Below are 25,224 nucleotides of genomic sequence, written 5' to 3'. Positions count from 1 at the left end.
TCACAGTACTTTGTCATCTTTTTTCAATATTTAGCTTTAGATACCTTTACTCCACTTAGTAAAAGTAAAAATATGGTTCATATGCGATATATTTAAGGCTGGAATTTGTTTTAAGTCACCCATGTGATTCAAAGTCGGAACAATAACTTTTAAATCAGGATACAAGGAATAGTTATCATTTAGTCAGTTTGTTAGTCATTTACCAATTACTGAATAGTTATGATTGAGCCAGATATAAAATAGAACAACTTTGAATTATATTTAAAAATGAATAGTGCAAAACTCAGATAAAAATGTCACTATTTGGTACGTGTTACCAAATTTTAACAAATAAATACTGCCAGTCTGTGTATCTGGCACAACAAATATGTGCCAGATTCACTAAGAGAATGTAAGATCATTTCACAATAATATGTTGTACCTGCAATTATTCAAGAAATGCTGCAAGTTAAGTTTACTGGCAAAATTCAAAACACATCACACAAAAACAGTTTATATATTTACAACTAAAGTGATGAGGAGCTTAACAAAATTCAACACCAGACAGATCCTGCAATGAAGGTGATGGCAAAGAGGCATTGGCTCTTCCAAGACTTTCAACTGGTTGCAAAAGAAAAAGTGTAAAAATTTGGTCAGAAATTATAAGATTTTAATTGCTGCAATGACATTTTTTTTACTCATTGATTGTTGAGAAAGGTATTAATTTTAATATGCCATTTTTGCTAAAATGTAAATAAAACATTTTTCAGAACAAAATACAAGCGGAGACATGCAAAAAGCTAGTCAGCATTTAGAAGTGTTTGCTTTATACGAAAAATATTCTCCAATAATAATTAAGCAGGGTATAAATTATTTTTGAAATGTCATTTTATTTTAATTCTAAAATGTAATTAATAAAATGAAATTTTCCCCAAAAAACATGTATTTTTTACATTTTGTTTTAATGCCTTTTGAGAGATACTGGTCTGACTTCCTACTAGAAACAAATTTCTTGGTTGCATAAAATGCATATAAATCTGAAAGTGACCTGACTAATTTTGGACTCCGACTCAACTTTTTTTATGGTAAACTGACTATTTGCACTGTATAATAGTTAATCATTTCCAATTAATGGATATTAAGATTGAATTGCATTGATATAAATTTAAATTACTTGGACTGAATCAAACTGTATCCCATATAATAATTTGAAATGGAGCCGTTTGTAAAAGTCCTTTATGTGACTTAACTAAATTGGCAGTATGAAAAACATTTGATTATCATCAGCCTTGTGTGGTTTTGCATTTAGAAACAAATGCTTTTTTTTAATTTGTGGTTAGCGTGCCCACCCTGCACACCTATTTCATGCAGATGTCAGCTCAAACCAACGATACAATGATTTTATGAAGCCACAATAATGTGTCCGTTCCCCACGGGTAAATCCACCTAAGAACAGAGGTGGAATGTGTCAAAAATTACTCCAAACTAACAGTTGCACAAAGTAATAAGTTAATGGTAAGACTGATTGGTGTAGTGCAACATTTATTATGTTCTTTCCAAAGCTGACCTGAACTAGCAGCTGCGTTTCTGTTAAACCTATGAACTGGTTCTGACTGGCTTCACAATGACAGAGCTGTCAGTGAAGCGTGTGGGGAAGAAGTCGTTTAAGAAGCTGTTCTTCAGTCTGTGCTGGAAGTGGACGTATCTCACGCCGGGTCCGTAGCTGGAGAACACGTGAGACACCTGCAGGCCAAAACAGGCAGTGAAAAAAAAATAAATCCGGTCACAGGCGAATCAACGTAGCAATCGGAACGGACTAGAAAAAATAAATAAATAAAAATCGTACCTCCTTCCAGTTGTGGGAGTAAACACTCAAGTTTTCTGTGGGCTTAGCCGTGTGCAGTGAGATGATTGTTGTTTTGTCTGCAGCCAGCAGCTTTACATGCAGCTCATAGATGTAATCATGCAGCTGACTTTCCTCATACCTGATGACGTAACAACACACATGACTCGCCTTGCAAGATGCACGACACTAATTATTAGTAAACCACTGTAATTAGGAGACTGGTTGTTGGTTTAATTAAAAGGGATCAATAAAGTATAGTCTATGAATATTATTTTTAGAGTTGGAGTGGAGGCGAGTGCTCAGTGACCTACCAATCTTGAATGACTATTTCAGGCTGGAACTTGTCCAGCAGCTCATCCCACAGTCCCTCTGCCTTCAGGTCCACAACCTGCTCCAAGGTGAACCAGCTGAGGGCAAAACCACATGGCAGTGAATTCTGTGTACTGCTGTTTTTTCGTTTGTTTTTTTTTAAGCTAAGCCCACAGTTTAGTTTTAATAGCAGTGTGTATAGTATATTTAAAGATAATCCTTGTTAATGTTCAGCAAAACCCACCTGTACTGCGGCAACCCACAGACCACAGCGCCCTCTGGGATGCCACTGGTGTCATAAGGCAGGACCTCTGTTTTCGTGGTCCAGCTAGCAAAGTCACCTGAGATTTAAAAGATTAGTTCACTGAAATGTACTGTTTTTTGTTTTGTTTTGTTTTTTTTTTTAACAAAAAGAGGCTGATTAGCTCCGTCTCTCACCTTCAGGCTGAAAGCGGGGAGGTCCATCTGGAGGCGCATCTGGATACTCAGGCTCAGGCGGAGGGGTGTCCTTACTAAACCCTGTAGGAAGAGGCAATTCACCACCATGACCTCAGGAACCCCCAGGAAAGCATCACAACTCAAAAACAATAGTCCCATTCTTCTGAATAGGATTACTGGGTGTGTACAAATGTTAGGCATTAGTCAGGATCATTGATGATAAATTTTAAGACACACCTCAGCTCTGAAATGAGGAAGCTTAAGTTTCCAGCCCTCTGAACAAATATTTTAGTCACCGCAGTCACAGCTTATCCTTATGTTACCACATTGTTTCAACAGGATTACATGAATGCACTGTTACAACCCAGAGGATGCAAGTTTGTTTATATTTCATCTGTCCTTTTAAAAAAGTTCCAGAAATCTAAAAGAATAATGAAACTCAAGACTGTTTTCTATCCCCACCTGCAAACTAACTTGCTGTTTTCCCCTTCATATTTTCTGAGAAAGTAGTTATCAGTGTGACCTGAGATCATAAACAGCAGGAAAAGTTTGTAGAGCTGAAATCTCAGCTCTATAAACTATATGAAATTGTGACAGTTTACTCTGGAAGCTGACTGCTCCCTTCCCGTCACAACTGACTCAACAGGAAACTCCGAGCCAGCTTCGCATCGGTTACTTTGAAGAACGTTTCCCTGTGGTAGCTTTACGCCTTCTGATTCGGCCTGAATCTGTAAAACAGCTTCGGAACCAGCCCAGTAGCCTGCTGTGAATCATGACAGGACAGAAACTTGAGTGTGACAGTGAAGTGGTACCGATAGGAGACGGGTTCTTCAGCAGGTTCCGTCCCAGCGGCTTGGCCTCATACACGGACTTCCAGTCCACAGCGTCGGGCATCGGGGCGCCCTGCAGACCCCACTCCGCCTCGCATTTCTGCTTCCACTCTGCGGCAGACATCGCGCGTGACAGGCTCCGCGTGGTCTCGCGCTGCTCTTAAATAAGCAGGAAGCGTGGTGTTGGTGCATCAGGAGCCCCACCCAGCTGTTGCAATGTAAACAGAGGACTCCCCTCCGCTCTGCGGCCTCTTAAAGTCACAGCAGCGTAGACAGAGAAGAACCCAAAGGACAAATCTAAACTAACTAGTGATGGAACTGCTGAGTCTTACAGGGGAACCGAATCTTAAGGATGCGTTCACTTTAAAGAGCCGGTCGAAAAAGCTGTTCATTTTTGGAAAATGTACATATTTCTAGCAACTAATATAATTTCAAAAATAATTTATAAAAACGTGCTTTTATCATCGAAATTCACAAAGAATTAGAATCACTGAAGTAAAATTAATATTCAAAGAGCACCAAATAGAATCACAGTATATTCTTGCAGCATATCTATAAACACAAACATAAGTCGAGCTACTCTCATTGGATAATTACCCGTTTTATTACTTGTATAGCGACTCAGCTGCGGCAATCACATTGCCGCATCCCAACATAAAGGAGGAATTGCTGAAGTTCAAGCTGAGCATCAGAAAAGGGATGGCATTGACTTTAAGCCTAGTTGCCAGTGTCAGATCAGACGATCTGAGTATCTCAGAAACTGTAGAACTGCCTTACTGGACACAGTTGTTTAAGAAACAAAAGAAAAAAACATCAGCTTAAAAGAACAAGCTGTAAATCACTTGAACTCACTGAACGATTACAAAGAGGCTAAATTGGTCAAACACCTGAAAAGAATCCAGTTGGAGTAAAATGTCTATGATGTTTCAGTCTAATCAGTTCCTACTGGCTCTCTCTTTACTCACCTTTACTGCATCCAGAACCTTTGCCCCCACAGTATCACTCCACGGTTGTAAGAGTCCTGAGAAAAACCTTTGGTCCATGCTGATTTTCTCAATGTGGACTGTTAAGTTGTAGGTTATACAGTTATCTTTTCAGGAAAAAAGGAGGGGTTGTTTTTATAGTATAACTGACTGGGCAGAAAAAAAATGAGTTTGTTAGTGGTGAGTGCTAGACCATGTGTGAACAGGTTCATAAGTTATAAGGTGCAAGAAGGTTTGTAGAGATATTTTGTGACTTAGAATCCATTTTGAACTCATTTTGATGTGGAGGAACAGAGCATGACACATGGTTTTAAAATAATAATAAAAAAAAGGTTAGGAAAATCTGTAGGAGAAATATGAATTAACATTTGATCGAGTCAAATAGCAAGAATGTTAATTAATTATAAATTGACAAGTAGGAAAGGGGCAGGACATTATAAGATATTATATCTTCTACCTGCTCCTTTTCAAACAGAAAATATAAAATTTGCATGTCACATGGGCAAAATAATTTGTTTTACATTTTATTTCTTAAGTTTGTTTCATTCTATTTTATTTTGTTTTTCTTTTTCTTTATTGTCTGTTCGAAATAAATAAATAAATAAATAAATACATAAATAACGTTACTCATCTTTGTTTCCGACAAGGCTGGAATAGAGTCCTGCTTATTGGAGTGGAAAGGATGCCGATGTGCTGCAGACCACTAGATGGAGACATTTGTAAAGCAATGCAGAAGGCGACAGCCCTCCAACTCAGGAAGTTTCCATAATCTGTGACACAATGAAACGACGTCTCTTAGGCTGGGAAAAGAGCCAGACAGTTAACTAAACTTTAATTGAAAAGTAAGGAAGTTTGTGTTTGGCTGATTATTTCTTTGTTGCAATATTTCATGGTAATTAACCTAAAACAGTTGGGAGATCAGTTGGGAGAATGTATGTTTGTAAGAAACATACATTTGCAGGCTGAGCATCAGTGTCAAATATGTGGCAATGCCAAACCTTTTTGTAAATTGTATTTGAACAAGCAGACTGTTGCAACTACACTAATTGTTTTTATTCTTAATTTATTGTGAGATCCACAGAGAATGGCTTATGTTGATGTAAAAGGCATAAAACCACATCAGCTAACTGAACATGTTTCCTCATCAGGCCTTGAGTTAGACAGATACTCTGGGTTTTCATGTTTCTCAACGACATCCACTTCAAGTACTCAAGCTTGCGTCTTTTTATGCAATTTCTTCTTTTCTACTTCTTCATCAAGTTTCCTCAAAATGTTAAGGACACATTGCACACTATGCTGTCATGGGAAACAAAACACTATACTAGACTAATATGTGTTCAAAGAAGCTAAAGACCACTGAGTTAATGCAAAAGACCTTAAAAAAAAAAAAAAAGCATGGAGCACTACTGAACACTTTAAGAAACAACCAGAAGGTCTAGCAGCTGCTTTAGAATTGCAACCTGGGGTCTTTCTGCATTGTGTGTATGCATGGGTTCTCTCCATGTACTCCACATTCCTTCGACACTCTTAAAACACCTGTTAGGATAACTGTTACGTTAATTGGTGTGTGTACATGGTTGTTTGCCCTGTGTGTCTCTGTGTTGTCCTATGATAGACTGGCCACCTGTCCAGGTTGTACCCTAAATTTGGCCAGTGACCAGGTGCCTACCTGGTGGAGGTAGGCACCAGCTCCTCATGACCCTGCATGGACAAGTGGCTATGAACAATGGGTAGACGGACACTTGGTGGCCATATTGGCTTTGAGAGACTGTGTTGTCAAGAAATGTCACACAGTGGAAGCCTGACTTTAAGACTGATTCCTTTGTGTTTCTCCTGAGTTGTAGCTGATTGTAAAATTAGATTACAACTTGCTGTGATCCATGGTACCATAACATACTGAGGTCCTATGGACTGTCAACCCCTTGTCCATTCAGATGAAGTGATGCACATTTTCTATGCTAAAATAAAGTGTTTCCTCATGCATTAGTTAGAGAAGGTAAAGCCCATCTTGTCAGCATTAAACCTTGTGTTGTTAACTTGTTAATGCTGTGGGAATGAATGAATGAGGTAGAGCACACGCCCCATCCACGGTTTGTGCGTCAGCTGTGGATTTGAAAGTGTGTTTGCAGAAAAACCTTGTTTGCGGAGTTTTGCGACCTGCTAAGCTGGAGCTAAGGCCCAGTCTGAGATGAATAGAAAACTGAGTCGATGAAATTGAATCAGGCTCCTGCCTGGGTGGGGGTTGCTATCCGACAGGGCGCACTTGGAGCTAGCAAGCCTTGTATAATTATAGCGTCGCCCCTGACCATGATGCGTACGCATGACTTAAGTTTTACTGGGTGAAGACTTTGCACCGTGACGACCCTGCAAAACAAAACTCCTGGGATATACAATTACAATCTAGTTTCAAACACTTGATGGCAATGACAAAGGCTAAAACAGTCAAATGATTTGATGTCTTCTAGTCCTTGATGAACACATGCAAGAGAAAGTCTGTCTGCAAGAATTACCCCGTTGCTCTGTGTGATGCAAGTCTGTATGCCAGTTCCTCTCAGACAGGTGCTGCACTGACAGAGATTTAAATATAGTCTGTCATAAAGGCGATATTTATAGCCCCTTCGTACGTCATTTTCGTAGTTGCCCAGCACATAATGTATCCATGCTTGTCATGTTTTGATGAAATTCACATTCCATGCCCTTTAAACAGTAGAAATGCATTGATACTTTTAACAAAGGCATTGAAATGACATAAATCCTTCTATTCCTGAGCCACTTGAGCTAATTTGTTCTCACCTAACAGTTAAGTGTAGCCCTGGGTGCAGCTGCAGCTTGACACCAAGCTATTCTGACACCGGTCAGGCAGTTGGCCAGGATTCCTTTCAAAGGGTCATGGTGCTTTAAGAAAGGGGTTCTGCAGGGTTATGAAGGGTTGCTCACTTCCTCTGAGAAAATGTAGCAGCCAATAAAACAAAAACCAAAGATTCAAGTACTATTTTCTGTTTCCATTGCTTTGAATTCTATAACTTAATCAAAATCATTTAAAACCTGCTGCTACATTGTACAACATGAGTAATTAGGTGAGTATTTCTGTAACCTGTTGGGTGTTCCAGTGTACAAGTTGCAAGGATCGTATCACCACCTTGTTGCATAACTGTCCAAGACTGGAATTATTCAATTGCTGTAAGTAAATGTTGGTGTCAGATTTGCTTGTGTCAGTTCCCCTTTCTAGAAACCAGACCTTTAAACTCAATTTGAGCGATGCTAACTGTTGCGGTACACATCTTGGAACAACTTTTGTTTCCCCAATCTTTGGAGTTTTTCTAACTTAAAAAAACAACAACTCCCAAGCCTGAGGAAAAATCCTTTCCCTTTTCCCTCGGGCTTAGGCTTGGAGGGTTGCAAAAGATTTCTTGCACAATGTATTTTGCACAGACAAAACCAAAGTTAAGATGTTTTGCAATAAGGTACAGGAAGTCAGAACAAAAAACTATTAAGGCAAGGTGGTGGAGGGCTCATCGTTTAGGTTCATTTTGCAGCCGTAGAACTGACCCTTTTGCAATCTTTTAATCAACTCTTTCTAAATATAAATAGATAATTAAATCATGGCCATAACAAAACATCTCAACAAGGAATTAAACCATTGCAACTCTCTACTTGAAATGATGTAGGATATCAGCAGACCGTTGACCAACTGAACAGTTCCTAATTTAAATTACATAAAAAAGGGTTTAAAGAAAAGAGTGTGCCAAAGTTTCTCAACGACATGTTCACTCAAAGATGATGATTTCCTAATTTTGCAGCTAAATAGCATTTATCCCAAACATTTTGAATTTTCACCTGAGATTTCGATCCAAAACCACTTCTTTTGGTTTTCATATTGTAAAAATTAGACTGTGCTAAGATTTTCTAAGCTTTTCCACATATAATGTGACATTTACCATGTGTATTCAAGAAAAAGTATATTAGACAAATAGATAAAAGCATAAGTATGAAAACCTGCAAACTAATACCTAGGTGATGCACCTGAAATAAAGTTTAAGTGTCCATGTGATACTTACTTATTTGCGGGGGTTTTTTCGACTAAAGCCTGCAGAGAGGAGAAAGACAGTCTCAAAACAAGCTCCTTCCAAGTACGGTGTCAAGAAGTTGAAGACCCCTTGAATCAATGTCATTCCAAAAAATTTAGCAAAAGCTTAAATACTGCCAAAAATAAGCTTCATGAAACACAAAGGTGACAGCGTTGTAATTTGTGGTGACTTTTCATCTGATGGAACTGAGGTTTCGGCTGAGATGGATGAAAATATAATCGGGTCAATTTTGACCCAAGACTTTCAGAACAGGAGATCAAAAATTGATTGGGATTTAACGTTCAGAGCAAAACCTTACAAAAAAACCTACGAGGTCACGAGGATAGGCAATGAGGACAAGGGATGTCCTCGTTGTCTGTGAAAAGGTAGAGTGATCAAAGCAAGACATGGGATGCAGATATTGAATCTTGTACATGCCAGATTATTTTTTATTTTATCTTCACGACAAGCTTTGGAATGAGACCCAGCTAATTGCATATTATAAGCTTAGCACATGAAGTGGTTGCAGAAACCTGCTCTAACTTGGTAACCTTTGACTTTGTGCAGGACAGGCAGTGGACAGCTGGGTAACATGAGAAGAGGTTACATAGGGAGCGTGTGGGCAAACGGCCCCGTCCGCTGCGCCTCCTGATCCCGCCTGCGCCAAAAGCAGGAACAAGGAGAGAAGCTGACAAAATACCGTCGGAGAAACTGTGAGAGCTCTTTTGTCTCAAGATCTTTGGCTGCGACGAAGTGTAAGCTTAGCAGGAGGGATGCGATCCCAATGTGCCGGCTGTGCGCAGACGGGAGCAGTGATATCACGAGGAAGCAGGAGTAGCAGGTGTGAACCAAGCAGCTGCCTGTGAGAGGGCCGGGGTATCCCACAAGCACAGCTGCAGGAAGGATCCTGGGATCATCACAGTTTTAGCTCTAACCTAATGGTTCAGCAGTTAAAGATCTTATTTGACAAAAATGCTTGGGTAACTACAGAGCAATACAATCTGTAAAGGAGTCCAAATGAAATTATAGTAAATAAATGGCAGACTGATCGCTTCAAAACAAAAGCAGATATTGGTGGAATCGTTATCTATAAGGTAAGAGTACACTTAGATGACTACAGACATGATGAGAAGAGCAGCAAATAAGCTCTTTAAATGCATCACAGACAGAAAATTCACGGGTCAGTACTCTTTGAACAAATTTGGTGTATTTGCAAATAAAAGCTTGTAAATTCAATAAAATGATTTGATTGGTCCTGAGTTGAACTTTTGCCCTCATTAATGCAACATTCAGACTGGATGCATTAAAATGTCTCTTATCTTTGTTTTCTTATATAAAAAAAAGGTTGTGACTGTTTAAAAAAATGAAATAACTAATCAACTTTGCTGCAGAATATGTTACATTTTAACTGTAGCATTAATGAACAATCAGGTCTTTCTTTTTAGATGAATTTGGTGTTAGCACCTAAATTTACTTTGAAGTACATGACGAAGGATGAAAAATCCTCATGTGAAGGAGGTTTTTATTAAATTAAGTAGTCTTAAAACAGGCAAGCATTCATCTGACAAATACGGATCAAAGAATTGCAGGATCTCCTGTTAAAAAAAAAAAAAATTTTAGTTAAAAAGTTGAGAGAAGCAGTCACAGAAAGACAACTTTCCCCAGATAAATACTTTATGCAAGTTCAGGCTTACTTGACTGTCTCAGCAATATTGGATAGTGCACTTTACTTAGGGCTGCATGATGGTGCAGCTGGTAACACTGGTGGCTTGCAGCAAGAAGGACCTGGGTTCAAATCCCTGCCTGGGGTCTTTTGGCATGCAGTTTGCATGCTTGTAACTTCCTGGCGTCTCTCCAGATACTTCAGCTTCCTCTTGTAGTCCAAAAAATTGCTTGGCTAATTTGTTTCTCTAAATTGCCGTAAGCTATGTGTGTGTGTACTGGTACATTAGACTCTCTGACAGACTGGTGGCTGGTGATAATAGACTTTGGTTTTCCCCAGTTGCACTGTTTGACACTTATGGCAGCCGTCTTGAATTTTAAGGTTGGAATTCAGTCTTTCAGAAGACATTCCACTTAGTTTGAAACTGGGAAATTCAGGTTTTTAGAAACGGAGTAGAAATGTTTTTTTAAGACTCTTAGTCATCACTTTCACACCTGTGGCTCAGAGGGAGCAGCTGCCTCAAAATCTGAAAATTGTGGGTTCAATTCCAGCTTCCTCCTGCAATGTATTGATGTGTCCTTGTGCCAGGCACTTAACGCCAAGTTGCCTACCAGTCTGGATAAATAAGTCCAGTTTGGTGAATGTGGCTCTAGTTTAGAGCTTTGAGTCGTCATAACGACTAGAAAACATAATAAATTCAACCCATTTACCATTAAACCCTAAGCCGTGAGAAAACACCTTATACACGTCACAAAGAAAGGTTCTGTTACTTGGCAAATACCGATGACAAGCCCTCACTACTCATCATCTCTGAAATCCAGAGAAGACTTTGCCTAATAAATAAACAGTGTTGCCAGGCAGCATCACTTAATACATCTGCTACGCCCAAGAGAGAAGAAGACAAACTCTGTCTAATATTCACACCTAACACAAGGATCCCTGTTCTTCCTGGCACGCCTGGCAAACCACAAGCTTTTTCTTGTATCTTTGCTCGCTGACCGCCCCCTCTTTCCTCCCCCAACCGTCGTATCATCTGCACCTCTAACTGCATTACTCCATTACTCTTCCAGTCCCCTCACCCATCCTACTGGGGCTATGTATGGGTCCTTGTGGGAGGAGGACCAGCTGTGGTAACCTTCTTGGATGACAGTGTTGCAAAGGCGCCCCTTTCACAAACTGTTCAGAGTATCAGTTCAGAAACCAGCCAATGAAAGCCCAGCAGGCACTAAAATGGCCAAACGAATGGCAGACGTCTGCCCGGTATATAAACAGGGAGCAGAGACCTCCAGAGCTGGGTGACCCCTATTTTGGCTGTGGTGAACAGGATCTGATCCCAAGGACTGTTACCTCTGTTCTTGTCTTGTGCGCAGGTAAAATATATATATGTATATATATAACCCAATAATGTTTTGATGTTAAAGAAGGTCAAGACGAGGTAGAGATCTAGTTACTGCACGTGCCAAACATTTTAGTAGCTCAAAATACCAGACCAAAATTTCCACAGCAAAGGAAGACTCTGAAACCAGATGGCTTCAAAAATCGCTAGGGTAAAAGTTGCAGTTAGTCTTTGTGGATGTGCAGAATGTGTCTTCCTAAAATAATGTACCAGGTTCTCCAGTTTACTGAATTTTGCCACTTCTCTGTGTTTAGTGAAGCTGACTTGAGATAATACTTTAGGTCATTTAGGTCCTAGTAAAGGTGTTCTGCAGATATTTCTGTCATATTGAGAGTGCTCTCTCAATGAATGGGGACGTGCATGTTTAATAAGCAATCTATAAACCGACAAGCTGTTTTGGCAGCTTTTCTTTATGAGCTTTAATCTTATAAAATAACAACTAAACTTAAACAGTTATTATGTTGAGTAAAAATGTATCGCAGTGAACAACAACTAGAGAAATCAGAAGTAAAATTCAAAGTAAAGTGAATATTTCTGGTGGGCGAGGTCTCGGAGTAGAAACGTGTCTCTAACTTGTTAAAATTCTATCTTAGGCTCACCACAATGACACCTGTGAGTAATACTCTCACAGTCGTCTGATCTGGTGTAGCGGTGTGAGACATGCTTTCAAAACTTTGTATTTTTGCCCACAGATTATTAAGGTACTGCCTGTGTAGCGTGAGTACATAAAGGGTATACAGTCAGATGCACCCGAGCTAAAAATACCCAAAGATCAGGCGCTGCTCCATCTAACCCTCCATTTCAGCGTGACACCTGAGCCTGAGTCTAAGTGACACATGTTACCAGGATTCCACAGCAGGCGCCATTTAAATTTTGCAGCTGTTCCAGAGAATACCTAAATCATAAATTATGATTCCGTTCACATTGAGCCATATTACGCCTTCACTTATGATAGACCCAAGGTGAAGGTTTGTCTTTCCATCTTTTTTTTTTTTTTATAAAAAAAAAAAAGAAAATTTTCCTCTCTCTGTAGTGTTAGAAAGCAATCATGCCTTTCGGAAACACCCACAACAACTTCAAACTCAACTACAAAGTTGAGGAGGAGTTCCCAGACCTGTCCAAGCACAACAACCATATGGCCAAGGTTCTGACCAAGGAGATATATGGCAAGCTGAGGGACAAGCAGACACCAAGCGGTTACACTTTGGATGATGTGATCCAGACTGGTGTCGACAACCCCGGTGAGAGAGACGGCGATGCTAGTAGTCAAATATGATTCAACAGAACCAGTTCCATGCAATCTACTTCACGCTCTCCTCCTGCACTTGCTCCTGTGCTTCAGGTCACCCCTTCATCATGACTGTTGGCTGCGTCGCTGGTGACGAGGAGTCCTACGAGGTTTTCAAGGACCTTCTTGACCCCATCATCTCCGACCGTCATGGTGGATACAAGTCCACTGACAAGCACAAGACTGACCTCAACTTTGAGAACCTGAAGGTGCCTGAAGCTCCACAGCAAAGTGACTCTTAAAACCCATCTGCATAGGAGATGACCTAATGAACTGCAACTTTTTCTCTAGGGTGGTGATGACCTGGACCCCAACTATGTCCTGTCCAGCCGTGTCCGTACTGGTCGCAGCATCAAGGGATACACCCTGCCCCCCCACAACAGCCGTGGCGAGCGTAGAGCTATCGAGAAGCTGGCTGTTGAGGGTAAGCTATAATTAGTTTGAGAGAACTAGAGGGAATCCTAGACACAACTGTTTGGGTTGTGTGAAATGGTGAACCCAGAGAGATACCTCAAAAGAAACATGTTCTGTTCTTTTAATAATAATTAGCTGTCAGGTGACCAGAAACTAACACCGTCTCTCTTTGCTTAAGCTGCCCTGACACACTGTCTGCCCCTGCAGCTCTCACCAGCCTGGACGGTGAGTTCAAGGGAAAGTACTATCCCCTGAAGTCCATGACTGACGCCGAGCAGGAGCAGCTGATCAGCGATCACTTCCTGTTTGACAAGCCCGTCTCTCCCCTGCTGACCTGCGCCGGCATGGCCCGCGACTGGCCCGACGCCAGAGGCATCTGGTCAGTGCACCCAGATAACCTTGAGACTACACAAAACACTCATGAGAACGCCCATGACCACTTCTATGTTTCTTCAGTAGGGGTGATGAGGTGGGGCTTCATCCTGTAACCGGTGGGTTGCTGGTTTGAAGCCCTCCTCCGTCTGTTTTAGTTGTTGTCTGCTTGGGCACTTCAACCAGCCGGCCTGCTGCTGGTGGTCAGAGGGCCGGGTGGCAGCCTTGCCTCCGTCCGTCAGACTTCCCCGGTAGTAGCTTACCACCATTCAGTGAATGACTGAATGTAGTACAAGGCACTTTGGGGTCCTCTGAACTAGATAAAGTGCTTTAAAAGTATAAGCCATTTACCATTTTTTTTCTGTCTTTTCTTCTCCGTCTCCTCTTAGGCACAATGACAACAAGACCTTTTTGGTCTGGGTAAACGAGGAGGATCACCTGCGTGTCATCTCCATGCAGAAGGGAGGCAACATGAGGGAAGTCTTCAGGCGTTTCTGCGTTGGCCTGCAGAAGGTAGGTGATGAGAGGATTTTTAGGTTTTTTTAAAGTCTTTTTCTGAAAACAAAGAAATAATTTTGCCCTAATTGTCTTCTCATGATTCAAAAGATTGAGGAGATCTTCAAGAAACACAACCATGGCTTCATGTGGAACGAGCATCTCGGCTACATCCTGACCTGCCCCTCCAACCTGGGCACCGGCCTGCGTGGCGGCGTCCACGTCAAGCTGCCCAAGCTGAGCACACATCCTAAATTTGAGGAGATCCTCACAAGGCTGCGCCTGCAGAAGCGTGGCACAGGTACTAGCAGACCGCACTGCTTTGACTATTTGTAGATCAGCACTGGAGTAAGATCCTAACAGAGTGCAGAGATCTGGTTTTCAGTCTCTCATCCCTTTCTGTCCTGCTCTAGGCGGTGTGGACACTGCGTCCGTGGGTGGCGTGTTTGACATCTCCAACGCTGACCGTCTGGGCTCCTCTGAGGTGGAGCAGGTCCAGCTGGTGGTTGACGGCGTCAAGCTCATGGTTGAGATGGAGAAGAAGCTCGAGAAGGGAGAGGCCATTGACGGCATGATCCCCGCCCAGAAGTAAAGAGGGACAATCTTCCTGTTTTCTTGTGACCATTCATGTGCAATCGAGCCAGCTGATGGGTGTGCAGAGAACAGCTGCTCTCCTAGAGACTTTGGCCTCTGCTAAACTCTTTCCTTCCAGCTTTTTTTTTCTTTTCTCGATCATTTTGAACTTTTTTTTTTCACGTTCTCCCCAGACGGTTGGTTACATATCCTGGGATCAACCTCCACTGAGCTGGGCTCTCCTGGCAGACGTGGCATCACCTACTTTTTGTAATAAAAAGTGATGATTAATAAACCTGTTCACACTGTTCAATAAAAAGTGCCCCATTATGAAATGTTCAGAGTACTTTTGTTTGCTGATTGGTTTCCGTCAGTTGGTTAGTATATTGTCATTTTGTTTTGCCAAAGGTGATTTTCAAAATCACCTTTGGCAAAAAAATGACATAGACTATTAGTTTAGGAAGGTGACGATATGCAAGTTTGTAGTGCCGACTTTAGCAGCTCTGCCTCCAACTCTAAAAAGCTGACTCTCCTAACCACTTTTCAGGCTTTTACATAGTTGTTGATGTATTTTGGTCTGGCGTTGCTTCAGTTCATCTGGATAATCCTCGTAAGGTCCCACTGCCACGTAGTAATCAGACTTTTTTATGGTCGTGCTGCTGTTGATTTGCTGCAATTCTGGAATAATTATTATATAGATGATTAGGATTCAGATGAGCTTCAGATGTCAGACAGACAGGCTAAAATTTGACTGTGCAATCCTCAATTAGACATATGAATTCATTGTCCGACACAAACATCACAATGGCCCTGCTTGACCTTGAGCTCTTTGGTTTGTACCAAACCTTTTTGTCTCTCTTGTTCAAAAGACAGTCGGCTACAGTAAGGAAGAACAAGGACAGCTTGTGAAGCCAGTTACCATATATCTGTTTAACATAATTTTTAGTTATGTCATGAATGTAAATATTTTCTAAGCCAACTCCGACCCGTAGAATCTGAGATTTAGCTCTTTTTTGTGTCATTACAGTTTGACTTATCTTGCCCTCTGTTTAATGTTGAGACTCTACATTGTTTGGAAATTGCTTTAGCGACTGTCGTTGCTGTTATACTTAACATACATATTTATCCAAACCTTTGGCTTTTAAGGCAATCGGTAAAACTCAGAAATGGCCCATTAATTACATGCTTTACTTACCAAGCAATTACTGCAACCAACACAAGCTTAATGAAGTGACAAAGGAGCTTTTCTTTTACATCTTGCTCATCCAGTTTGGCTTGTAAGCAGTAGTGGAATCTGTTGCATGTTTAGGTAAATTTTAGGCGGATATTATATCATTTTATGACCTCAAAATTCGATAATCGTTATTATATTCTGAATCACAAAACTTCTGAGTATGTTTCCAGGATTCCTACATGTTTTTAATGTAAAAGTTTCTCAGCACTTTATGTTAATTTTGAAATGCAAAACACTGAAGGTTACCTTAAACCGATAGCTTTATACATTGGGTAGATAAGGATGGACGGACAAACACAAGGAAGCAAAGATAGAAAGAAAGTAAGGAATACATGACGAGGAAAGAATAGATGATACGAAAGGAAGAAACAACACAATGGTGAAAGGAAGGAAGCATTTGGAGACAAATGGAAGAATTGACACAAGGAAGGAATAAAAGAAAAACAAAGAAGGAAAAGACACAAAAAAGGATTGGAAGTAAAACATCATGATGACAGAGAGATGAGAGGAGGGACAAAACGATGGCAGGACAGAAGAAAGGAAACACACAGAGGGAAAGGAGAAATGGGACAAGAAAGGAACGAAGGGTACGATGGAAATATAAAGAAGTTAAGAGAAGCCAGATGAAAGGAAGTATTTTCTTTTTCCACATTTATTCTGACCTAGAAACTACTAAAAATCTAATTCCAGGCGTTTCCAGATTGCGTGGGAATCCTGACTCTGTTGTATAATGACTGTGCAGAAGCACCAAATGGGAGCCAGTGGTCGGCCGTGGGGGAAGGAAAGGAACAAACGACCCAAAACCAGGGAAAATACATCAGACACAAAAACAAACTGACAATAATGCCAACATCAGTGAATTTTATTCAACTTCAGCTCCATGTTCTCTTCAGATACCACAACCAACCAGTCTCAGTTTACAATTTTGCTTCTGTGGGAAGAAATTTAACAGCAGAACAGAGTCAGACTGTGACTATTCCTACGTTTGTTTTGCATACAACATCAGCTGTTCTGAAAATCCTTTTAGAAATGAAGTCGGTGTAAAACACTGAGCCAACTGAGCTTGTAATACTGTTCTGTTCCCAACAACCAGACCAGACTCTCTTCCTCTGAACTCCCACCAATAAATACTCCTTTAAAAAGTCTTCACAGTAATTCTTCACACTTCAAGACAACGTCACTCCATCTTAAGCAATAACATTGAGTTGTGTGACTCGAAGGTATAATCTTTTCTTTTTTTCCCCACACACATTTAAGATCACACACCAGTAGTATAGCTTTTCTATGGCTTGCTTGCAACTCTGGGCTTTTTAACCGTGTCATGGCATTAGCAGGATTTGTGTGAATTCAAGTTAAATCTCTTATCGTCAAACAACGAGGTGGAAGAAAGTCACTGTATCTCACTGGAGCCCTTCTGTTTGTTTCTGTCAAAAGGGGGGAAGGTTTAAGGGCGAGGGGGAGCTGGAGCTTCATTGAACAATTGGCTTGTACAAACTGATGGCGTCTGCATTTCATAAAGCCTCCAATCCAAGATGTGCATCACAGTTCATTTCCCCCCCCCCATCATAATCCAAACTCTGAAGTCATGCAGGATTGCAGGTTGGTTTTGCTCCCCCATGTCACTGACAGAAACAGTTTTAATCTAGAATTACTTCCCTTGTTCTAACTATAAATAAACCTTGAGCTCTAAGATATATACTATATTCATATATTTTATATACAGCCATCGACTGACTGATATAAATCCTGTTTTTTTTAATGATATTATTCTAAAAAATAAATAAAGTACCTGTGCAAATATCCACAAATTGAAGTGTTTCACATTTAAGACATTGGCGCCCTCCAGTGACTAGTACTGGGCATGACCTACACAGGTACACTGGAGGGAGCTGATTCAAGTCAAAGCAAAGTGCATTGAGGTCTATATTACCTAATGCTAATATACACCACAATGAAAACCGTCCAGGGAGAGGACATGGACAGACTCCTGGCGTCCATGTTGGTGCGTGCTTCTCAACCTGAGGGGTTGGGGGGGACAGCAGGTCCCCCTGTTGGACTCCCAGAAGCAGCACACACCAAACAGGACCGAGAAGATTCCACACGACATGACAGAGTGAAATACGGCTGATTGTTTCCCTGTGGGGGACGGAGGAGGGGGGATGAAGCCAAAACACTCACTGTGACTCATACAAAAAAAGTTCTCGGTGTGTATGAAGGCGAAGGACCGATGGGTTTGAGTCGAGGAAGTTGGTGGAGTCCTGATGGGTGTGGACATGTGGGGGCGGAGGTGGGATGGGGTTGGTTTAGTTTGGGTTACCATGAGTAAAACCACAACTGAGAGAAAGTTTTAACAGTAAATCAGCAGCCAAACAATATGACCTCTGTAGTCTACGCAAATATCACAGTACATTGTTCACTAAAAACAGGGAGGGAGCATAGAAAGCTTTCTCAGTTTTTTTTTTTTTTTTTCCGTTTTCCTTTTTTACATTAAATAAGTACTGTATGAAGGCGCTGGGGGGTGTTCACTTTAAAGGCAACTGGACTAACAAGAAGAAAACAGTATCCACATTGCCTCCATTGTGCCTGTCCAGGTACAGAACCCGCCCCCTGATCTCCGCAGTCACCGATAATGGACTGAGCAGTTCTTATACGGGGGCTACAGGGGTAAAGAGGTGCACATTTGGGGGAGTACATGACCTCAGCATGTAAGGGTGAGGTGGGATGAGAGGTGCTGCTGCTTGGCTGATCCGTGTTTTGGTGTTTCCCACCAACAAGAGATGATGAGCAAGGTGAGATCACATGGCACAGAATAGAGTCAACACAAGAGTTGCATTGCATTGATAGTACACTAGAGTTGCAGTGTTGCTTGTTATTCTGCAGAGCAATGAAAGACTGTTACCGTGGGATTAACAGATCCAGAGGGAAACCCAGACCTCCCGCTCACCAGAGACACTCATCAGCTCATTCTGGGCAATCCCCTGGTCAGAAGGGAAACATGGTCCCTCCAGTTCGTTCTGGGTCTCCTTAGAGTGGGATGTTACTGGAAGACCTTCAAACGGACACAGCCTGATCAAATACCCTCACCACTTAAGCCTCTACTCTCAGCTCCCCCTGGATGACAGAGGTCTTCAACCTATTTATAATGGAGTGCCTTCACGCAACAAAAAGAACTACCATAATTTCAATCTGTCAGTCTAACGGTATTCAAACAGGTAAAATGTTCTTCTGTTACCTGAGGATTTTGAGCAACTGGATAGTGTCTGTATTCATAACCCTAAACCTAGATTTATCTGTTCCCACAATTTAGTAAAATACTGTAATATTTGTTTAAGTGAACAAATCCAGCTTAAGAACGAGCTACAAATCATTATTTTAGTTGAGTAAAGTTGAAAAGTGGGACAAAGCCTCATCTTTAGGCACAATAATGTTTAACCTCAAACAGTTTTCAAGTCACCATCTCATTACTACAAACGTTTTACATCGAAGTCTTTTGTGTCTTCAGTTTCATATAATTCCAGGAGGATTCCAGAAGGAGTCCCGGAGCGACTGGAATTTTCTCGTGGCGCTTCCCAAGCTGTTGCCGGGTGCTGCTAGCTAGTCGGCTAAAGGAAGACAATTCTTGTCAACAAACACAAAGCTTGTGTTGAAAGATATTTCCACTCAATCATCGCTTCTAATAAGGTAGCAGTGTTTGCAAACAGATCATAGCAACAAGCTTTGAGAGTTACTTTGCCTGTCAGTAAAAGAAAAGCCTCCTGGCATGTTGCTACTGAGGCTAATTAATCAGCTGCTAACAGATTGTTAGACTTGGATGTATTGTTTGCTTATGAAGTACTAGTAAGCAGAAGAAGGCTATTTCATATTTAGCTTAAGTATGACACAATTTTATATGTTTACGTAATCTTTTAATACAGCCTTCTGGCTCTCTGATAGTTTATTCGACACTGACTTTAGATTTTATGATGCTTGTGGCTGGAATAATTTAGTTTTTATTAGTTTCTCAAGTACATGAAATAGCTTAGCACAGATTGTGCAACAATGATTTAACACCAACACTTTCCATATGTCAGGGAAGGGAACTAAATGTTATTGTAGCTATAATAGTAACATTGCATTTTGATATTTTAGCAGCACTGATAATCTTATTTCTCTCTTTTTTTAAATAATTATATTGGGCTAATACATTTTTGTGTTAATACTGTCACACTGTAAAACAAAAGTATTTTGCTCATGGTTTTTGTGGGAACTGCATGGGAACCAATTTGACCAAAAATAATTTCTTTCCTTTTTTAATTTCCAGTCATGAAGAAAGTATGTATGTTTTTTTAATAAAAGTAATTCCACCATGTTATGAATTTTTGTTTTAATTAAGTCAGCAGTATAACAGTGATGATTACAAAAAGTGACTACGCTGTGAGAATCTCAGACCAAACAATGCCAACTGGAAAGCTTTGCTCCACAAGTTCATGAACTTGGAAATCTCATTGGCTTTTTGGACTTAGAATACATCCCTGATTGGCTATTGTTACTCCACATTAGCCTCTGATTGGCCTTGACAGACACATCAACTCCCAGTGACCTTAATCTGACACAGCCATTGCCAGACTGTTCCCATGAGTCAATGCAATGCAACCCTTCGCCCATATGACCACGGAGTTGGACATGTTATCATGTGTGGCGACTGTCCGTAAGTGGTCAAAAGTAGAATGAAACAGTACATGTGACTGTCATATAAAAAGAGTTAAAAAAGGACTTGGTGGTCAGTGACATCTGATAGCGTAGGGATGTTTCTTTCTGTGGAGATGAGAGTGACAGTGGGTAAAAACAAGGATCAGAGCATAACAAAATAAAGAGTCATTATGGCTAAGAGTAGCAATAAAAAATATTCAACTAGGTTCCATCTGATCCAGATCCAGTGGTTGCAGTAGCTCAGTGAAGAAGCTGGCTGAGCTGGGTCGGTGATTGGGTGGACGGTGGGGAGCTTCGGTCAGCGTTACCTTACTGCTCAGGTGTGTGCGAGTCTATGTGTGTGTGCAGAGGGGGTATTCCTGAAAGGGTCCAGCCCCTTGCCCCCGTCTCTGTCCCCCACCCGGTCCCCATGCCCCTGCTTCAATTCACTTGGCGCACACACATAAACGCACAGAAACACACTCTCGATGCAAACACTCCCTCTGGCTCAAAGTTCAAGGTCCTTCGAGATTTGGGTAGCGATGTCCCGAAAAGCTAGCGGTGCCCCCCAGAGTCGCGTGTAGCGTACCCCGTTAGAAGTCTCGGAGGTGCCCGTGGATAGATGGCACACCTCGGCCTCAAAAGCCACGCAGCCCCCTGCCACGCCGTGGGTGCAGGAGAGCAGAAAGGGGCCGGAATGGTGGACCTGGCAGCCACATCCGAGCGCAGCCTCCCGCAGAGCCAGTACCACCTCCGCAGGGTCCCGCCGCCCACCGCCTCTCAGATTCCAGCCACGTCCGACGGCCCGGGGCTCGGACGCTTTTTGATACCCAGGTAGATGGCAACTAGGGGAGGACAGTTCAAGCGTTAGGATTAATGTGACAAAATTTTGCACAAACAAGTGAGGAAGTTTGTGCGTGGACGACGATATCGTCTTTGATGTAACCGTGCTTTACAACAAGAAATGCTAAAACCACAGATGCATTTTCTGTACAAGGAACAAAAAAACCCACATTTTTAAAAAGTAGAACAAAGACATAATGAAGCAACCACAAACGTGTGCAATTTTTGTTCCAAGTATCGTGTCTCAAAGCAGACTGAGCTCACCTTGTGACCGCAAATCTCCTGATTCCCTCAGATTCATTTGTGACCCTGAAGGGCAGACAGACAGAGTTAAGAACTAAATCCACCAGAGAACAATAAGCCTTTTAAATAATCCTCGGTTGTCAGATGAGATGGCATTCAGCAGTGGATACTGTACAGTGAAACCAAATGAGCTTCAAAACAAGCGAGTGACGTAAAGACCAGCTATCCTTGTCCTACAGAAACATGTATCTTCACCGTGGAAGTCACACTTCATACAGCATGCAGATACAAACTCAGCGATTTATGCTACCTCTGTGCAACGTACACATATTGATCATTTTGTTCCACAAAATGAAATCATAACACAACAACACTACGGCTGATGCATGAGATGATATTCTAGAACCAGTTGGACCATGAAAGTAAAAATAATCAATGTCTGTACTCATGCTAAAAGAAAAAAAAAAAAATCAAACGGGGACCTAGAGACAGAAAGAAGAAAATATTCACAAGCCATGCACACAACAAGCAGCACGTGAAGTCAGGCGCCGGCGGAAAGAACTGTGTAAACTCCAGTGAGAGGAGCTAAACGGACGGGGGCAGCACAGGCAGACAAGAAAGAAGCGAGAGACATGGGAACTTACTAACTGTTTTTGATCCTTGTGGAAGAGTACAACCCGAGACTGATTTGTTTGAGCCCTGGCGCTTGGATGGGTCAAGGTTGACCCTGATGCCATAACGGGGTGGGAGGGAGGAAGCAGAAGAAGATAAAGATGGAGAAAAAAAAAGAGGGTTAAGAGCAGGGGGGTCGGGGGAGGGGCATAGAAGAGAGTGTATCTGAGTCACAGGCGAGCAAGTGGCGAAACAGAGCGCAGCACAGGAGCTGATTGGCAGGGGCAAAGCTGAGGTTTGATAAGATTAGACATGTGTGATTATGACGACCAGAAGGGAGAGGGGAGCGCTGGATAATCCACGGCCACAGGAGGGCTTGCCAAAAGGCCAAAATGGATCAAATGTTTGGATAAACATGAAGCCATACTCAGACTGCGCTCAAGCTGAAAGGAAAGGTTTCAGGAAGTCAATGCTGTAAGATAATATCCAACATTTTTATTGCCCCGGTCCAGATTTTAATCTACCTGCAACAGCAAAGTGTAGTGCTGTATAAAGTAGAAAAATCCCTCAAATGCCACAAATGTTCATGTCTTTTACTGGAATTTTATTCGGGTGTTTTCCCACCTGATTCCATTGGACCGGGAACCAAAACTGCAACGTTTGTTACATTTGTAAGCCGGTGTGGTTCGTTTTCACACTGCACTGTCAAACAAACCAAACCCGTTTGAAAGAGCTGCTACCCCCCTTCGCCTGTGGTGGCGCTGTACCAAGAACTACTGAACGCAAAAACCTCTGAAGAAGACACGGAGCACAGCTTCCATCTTCACGAAATGTAAACAAAAATAAAGTGCCGTCAAATGTTAGCAGTTGTAGGATTTCTCTTTTGTTCTTGACAAAACACCACAAGCCATTTCTCCTGCTAGCGCCAAACTCGTGCATTTGTTTTGGTGGTACTTACCCAGAATGCCCTGCTCTTTAGTTCGCCTGCTGCTATTTACAGGCTTAAGTGAAAAATGTAAAGCTCTTCGAGGAACAGTATCCTTACTAGCAACAGTACAGATACTGTTGCTAGTATCTGTACTAGCGTCAATACAGATACTATACTGACAACAGTACAGTATCTGTACAACAGTACAGATACTGTTGCTAGTAAGGACACTGTTGCTAAAACGTATTCGGCTGCCTCTCTCTCATGTAAGAGAAACTTGGCTCAGAACCGAGCTGGTGAGGAGGTGTGAAGAGAACCCATTGTTAGACAAGCTCCGCTGGTCGATTTGCTTTTCTGTCAAACTGCAGAAACTGTTTCATGAAGAAGCTCAAAGTCAGCTAGTAAGGATGTAAAAGAAGACGATGGCTTTGGCTCCATCTCACCTCATATCGCAAACTCTTCCCATTAGTATTCAGAGGAGCAGAAGTTTCCCCTCTGAGCTACGTGTTACGCAGTACATATTCACCTGCGAGTGAGTTTGGAGGTCAGCTTGGTGAAGAGGTTGGAGGTCGCTCTGGTGCGTGCATGGGGCAGCGGGCTGGCATCGTGGTGGGACAGGGTGGGCGATGTGGGCGGGGCGGAGTAGACCGGTGGACCGCGGTCCCTCAGCTGACCCCCGTGGAAGGTGCTGCGGATTGTGGATCCTCGTGTCAGGCGGCATCTGTCCGATGAGGAAGAGGAGGAAGCTGCGCCGGCTCCGGCCATGCTGAGCGTGGAGGGGGACGCTGTGGGCATGCGGTGGCCCAGAGAGCTGAAGGGAAGAAGAAGAAGAAACTGTGTCACATCACCCAGGGATTGGTGTGGCAGAGTCCATCTTATTTTCATATTTCTCTATTCCACACTGGATATTGAGGTTTGGTCCACACGCAGCCAAACAGCTGGGAAAACAAAGACATTTTTATGCATTTTGGCCATTCATCCACACAAAAACAAGCATCACTAAAAACGATTATTTATAAAAACCCTGTATTTATGTTTGTGCGTAGAAGGGGAAACAGAGATTTAGGATCCCGTGCATCATAGACTCGGACAAATAACACGCCACTCTATCCACACGCTTCTCTTGATATGATTCCTAAACAAGATTGTGTTGTGCTCAATTAAAGTTATATTCCAATAAGCTATTTAAAAGTAGTTCAACTTACTTATTTTCCAACACAAATGGACCTCCTGGCGCCATGTTTAATTGCTGACAGGAAGTCCTGGTTGTTTTGAAGAAATCTGACTGGCTGACAGAGACTTTAGCTTAACGCTACACTGCCCCCTATGGGTTTGGCATGTGATAAAAGAAGCTCAACGGGTGTATTTGAGCGGGTTCAAGTGGATAAAAACTCACCTGAAACCGACCCCATGTGTACAGTGCTATTTGTTAAAAGATGAGGCAGAGGTATTCGTTTTTAAGAAGACTCCACTGTGTGTGTGTACACGGCCTGTATCATAATGCTGACTAAGGTTAAACACAGTGCAGTAAGATAAACATCTGTATTTTGGAAACACTGGTATGACTGCATCCTAAAAGCTTACGGTATTTACGTATTTTATGTGCTCTTATTATTTCTTTTTATTATTATTGATTATTCTTTTATGTAAACTGGACTCGGAGTCTGTAATAAAATCTGTCTAACAGATAGGTTTTGTTGCAGTTGTGGTTGACATTTCATTCATTCATTTAATCAGGAAATGTGACAAAAACAGATGTTAAGCGTATCCGTTATAGTCAACATATATTTCTAACTTTCCAGGGTTTTTTTGTTACAGTTTGAGCAGATGGCGCCGGCTCCGGCCTTACCTGTTTTCTTTGCCGTTCTGCAGAAGGGAGTGCCTGTCAGCACCTGAGCGGTCTGTGCACACGTATGTATTCCGGCGTGTCATGGTGCTTCCCGGGATGTTATTCTACGCAGAGATGAACAGTTCGAGAGGCTGACGTTAGGATTCCTCAGATGCTAAAAGCTGTACAGCTACTACAAAATCCCAAAGCTACGG

At 41.9% G+C, this 25,224-nt stretch overlaps 3 protein-coding genes across 4 annotated transcripts in view; 1 reads left to right on the top strand and 2 right to left on the bottom strand.

Moving 5' to 3' along the window:
- Positions 1–439: 439 nt before the first annotated feature.
- Positions 440–3,591, bottom strand: nccrp1 (P1, F-box associated domain containing). Its single transcript, XM_014986444.2, has 6 exons — positions 3,385–3,591; positions 2,573–2,653; positions 2,379–2,475; positions 2,137–2,232; positions 1,826–1,964; positions 440–1,722 (listed from the first exon to the last, which is right to left on the bottom strand). Exons 1-6 carry the CDS (start codon positions 3,524–3,526, stop codon positions 1,576–1,578), a joined length of 702 nt encoding a protein of 233 aa, XP_014841930.2. The 5' UTR covers positions 3,527–3,591; the 3' UTR covers positions 440–1,575.
- A 7,786-nt stretch (positions 3,592–11,377) lies between these two features.
- On the top strand, positions 11,378–14,988 carry ckma (creatine kinase, muscle a). Of its 2 annotated transcripts, XM_014986439.2 has the most exons (8): positions 11,378–11,485; positions 12,545–12,752; positions 12,854–13,008; positions 13,091–13,223; positions 13,421–13,592; positions 13,975–14,098; positions 14,192–14,381; positions 14,494–14,988. In XM_014986439.2, exons 2-8 carry the CDS (start codon positions 12,560–12,562, stop codon positions 14,670–14,672), a joined length of 1,146 nt encoding a protein of 381 aa, XP_014841925.1. In that variant the 5' UTR covers positions 11,378–11,485; positions 12,545–12,559; the 3' UTR covers positions 14,673–14,988. The 2 variants fall into 2 exon arrangements, with proteins under 2 accessions (XP_014841925.1, XP_087868450.1); XM_088012324.1 differs by lacking the exon at positions 11,378–11,485 and having other exon boundaries at positions 12,529–12,752.
- A 1,743-nt stretch (positions 14,989–16,731) lies between these two features.
- mark4a (MAP/microtubule affinity-regulating kinase 4a) overlaps positions 16,732–25,224 on the bottom strand; it is a 30,553-nt gene continuing 22,060 nt past the window's right edge. The window contains exons 14-17 of the mRNA XM_014986435.2: positions 25,031–25,134; positions 23,708–23,992; positions 21,663–21,707; positions 16,732–21,400 (exon numbers count right to left, since the gene is read on the bottom strand). Coding sequence (XP_014841921.2) covers positions 21,064–21,400; positions 21,663–21,707; positions 23,708–23,992; positions 25,031–25,134 — 771 coding nt within the window. The 3' untranslated portion in view covers positions 16,732–21,063. The remainder of the gene's footprint in view (positions 21,401–21,662; positions 21,708–23,707; positions 23,993–25,030; positions 25,135–25,224) is intronic.

Source organism: Poecilia mexicana, unplaced genomic scaffold, assembly GCF_051168715.1.
Source record: "Poecilia mexicana isolate PSO_F unplaced genomic scaffold, ASM5116871v1 scaffold_14, whole genome shotgun sequence".
NCBI lineage: Eukaryota > Metazoa > Chordata > Actinopteri > Cyprinodontiformes > Poeciliidae > Poecilia > Poecilia mexicana.
The sequence above is the reverse complement of the archived record's forward strand: the minus strand, read 5'-3'. Positions and strand labels throughout refer to the sequence as shown.

What these genes read in the sequence shown, in the direction of transcription:
- nccrp1 (XM_014986444.2), bottom strand. Translation starts at nt 3,526, where the DNA reads ATGTCTGCCGCAGAGTGGAAGCAGAAATGCGAGGCGGAGTGGGGTCTG. An exon ending in TCCCCGCTTTCAGCCTGAAG is followed by an intron (nt 2,476 to 2,572) that starts GTGAGAGACGGA and finishes TTTAAATCTCAG; the next exon opens with GTGACTTTGCTAGCTGGACC. An exon ending in TGTGGGTTGCCGCAGTACAG is followed by an intron (nt 2,233 to 2,378) that starts GTGGGTTTTGCT and finishes TTTTGCCCTCAG; the next exon opens with CTGGTTCACCTTGGAGCAGG.
- ckma (XM_014986439.2), top strand. Translation starts at nt 12,560, where the DNA reads ATGCCTTTCGGAAACACCCACAACAACTTCAAACTCAACTACAAAGTT. An exon ending in TCTGCGTTGGCCTGCAGAAG is followed by an intron (nt 14,099 to 14,191) that starts GTAGGTGATGAG and finishes ATGATTCAAAAG; the next exon opens with ATTGAGGAGATCTTCAAGAA. An exon ending in CCTGCAGAAGCGTGGCACAG is followed by an intron (nt 14,382 to 14,493) that starts GTACTAGCAGAC and finishes GTCCTGCTCTAG; the next exon opens with GCGGTGTGGACACTGCGTCC.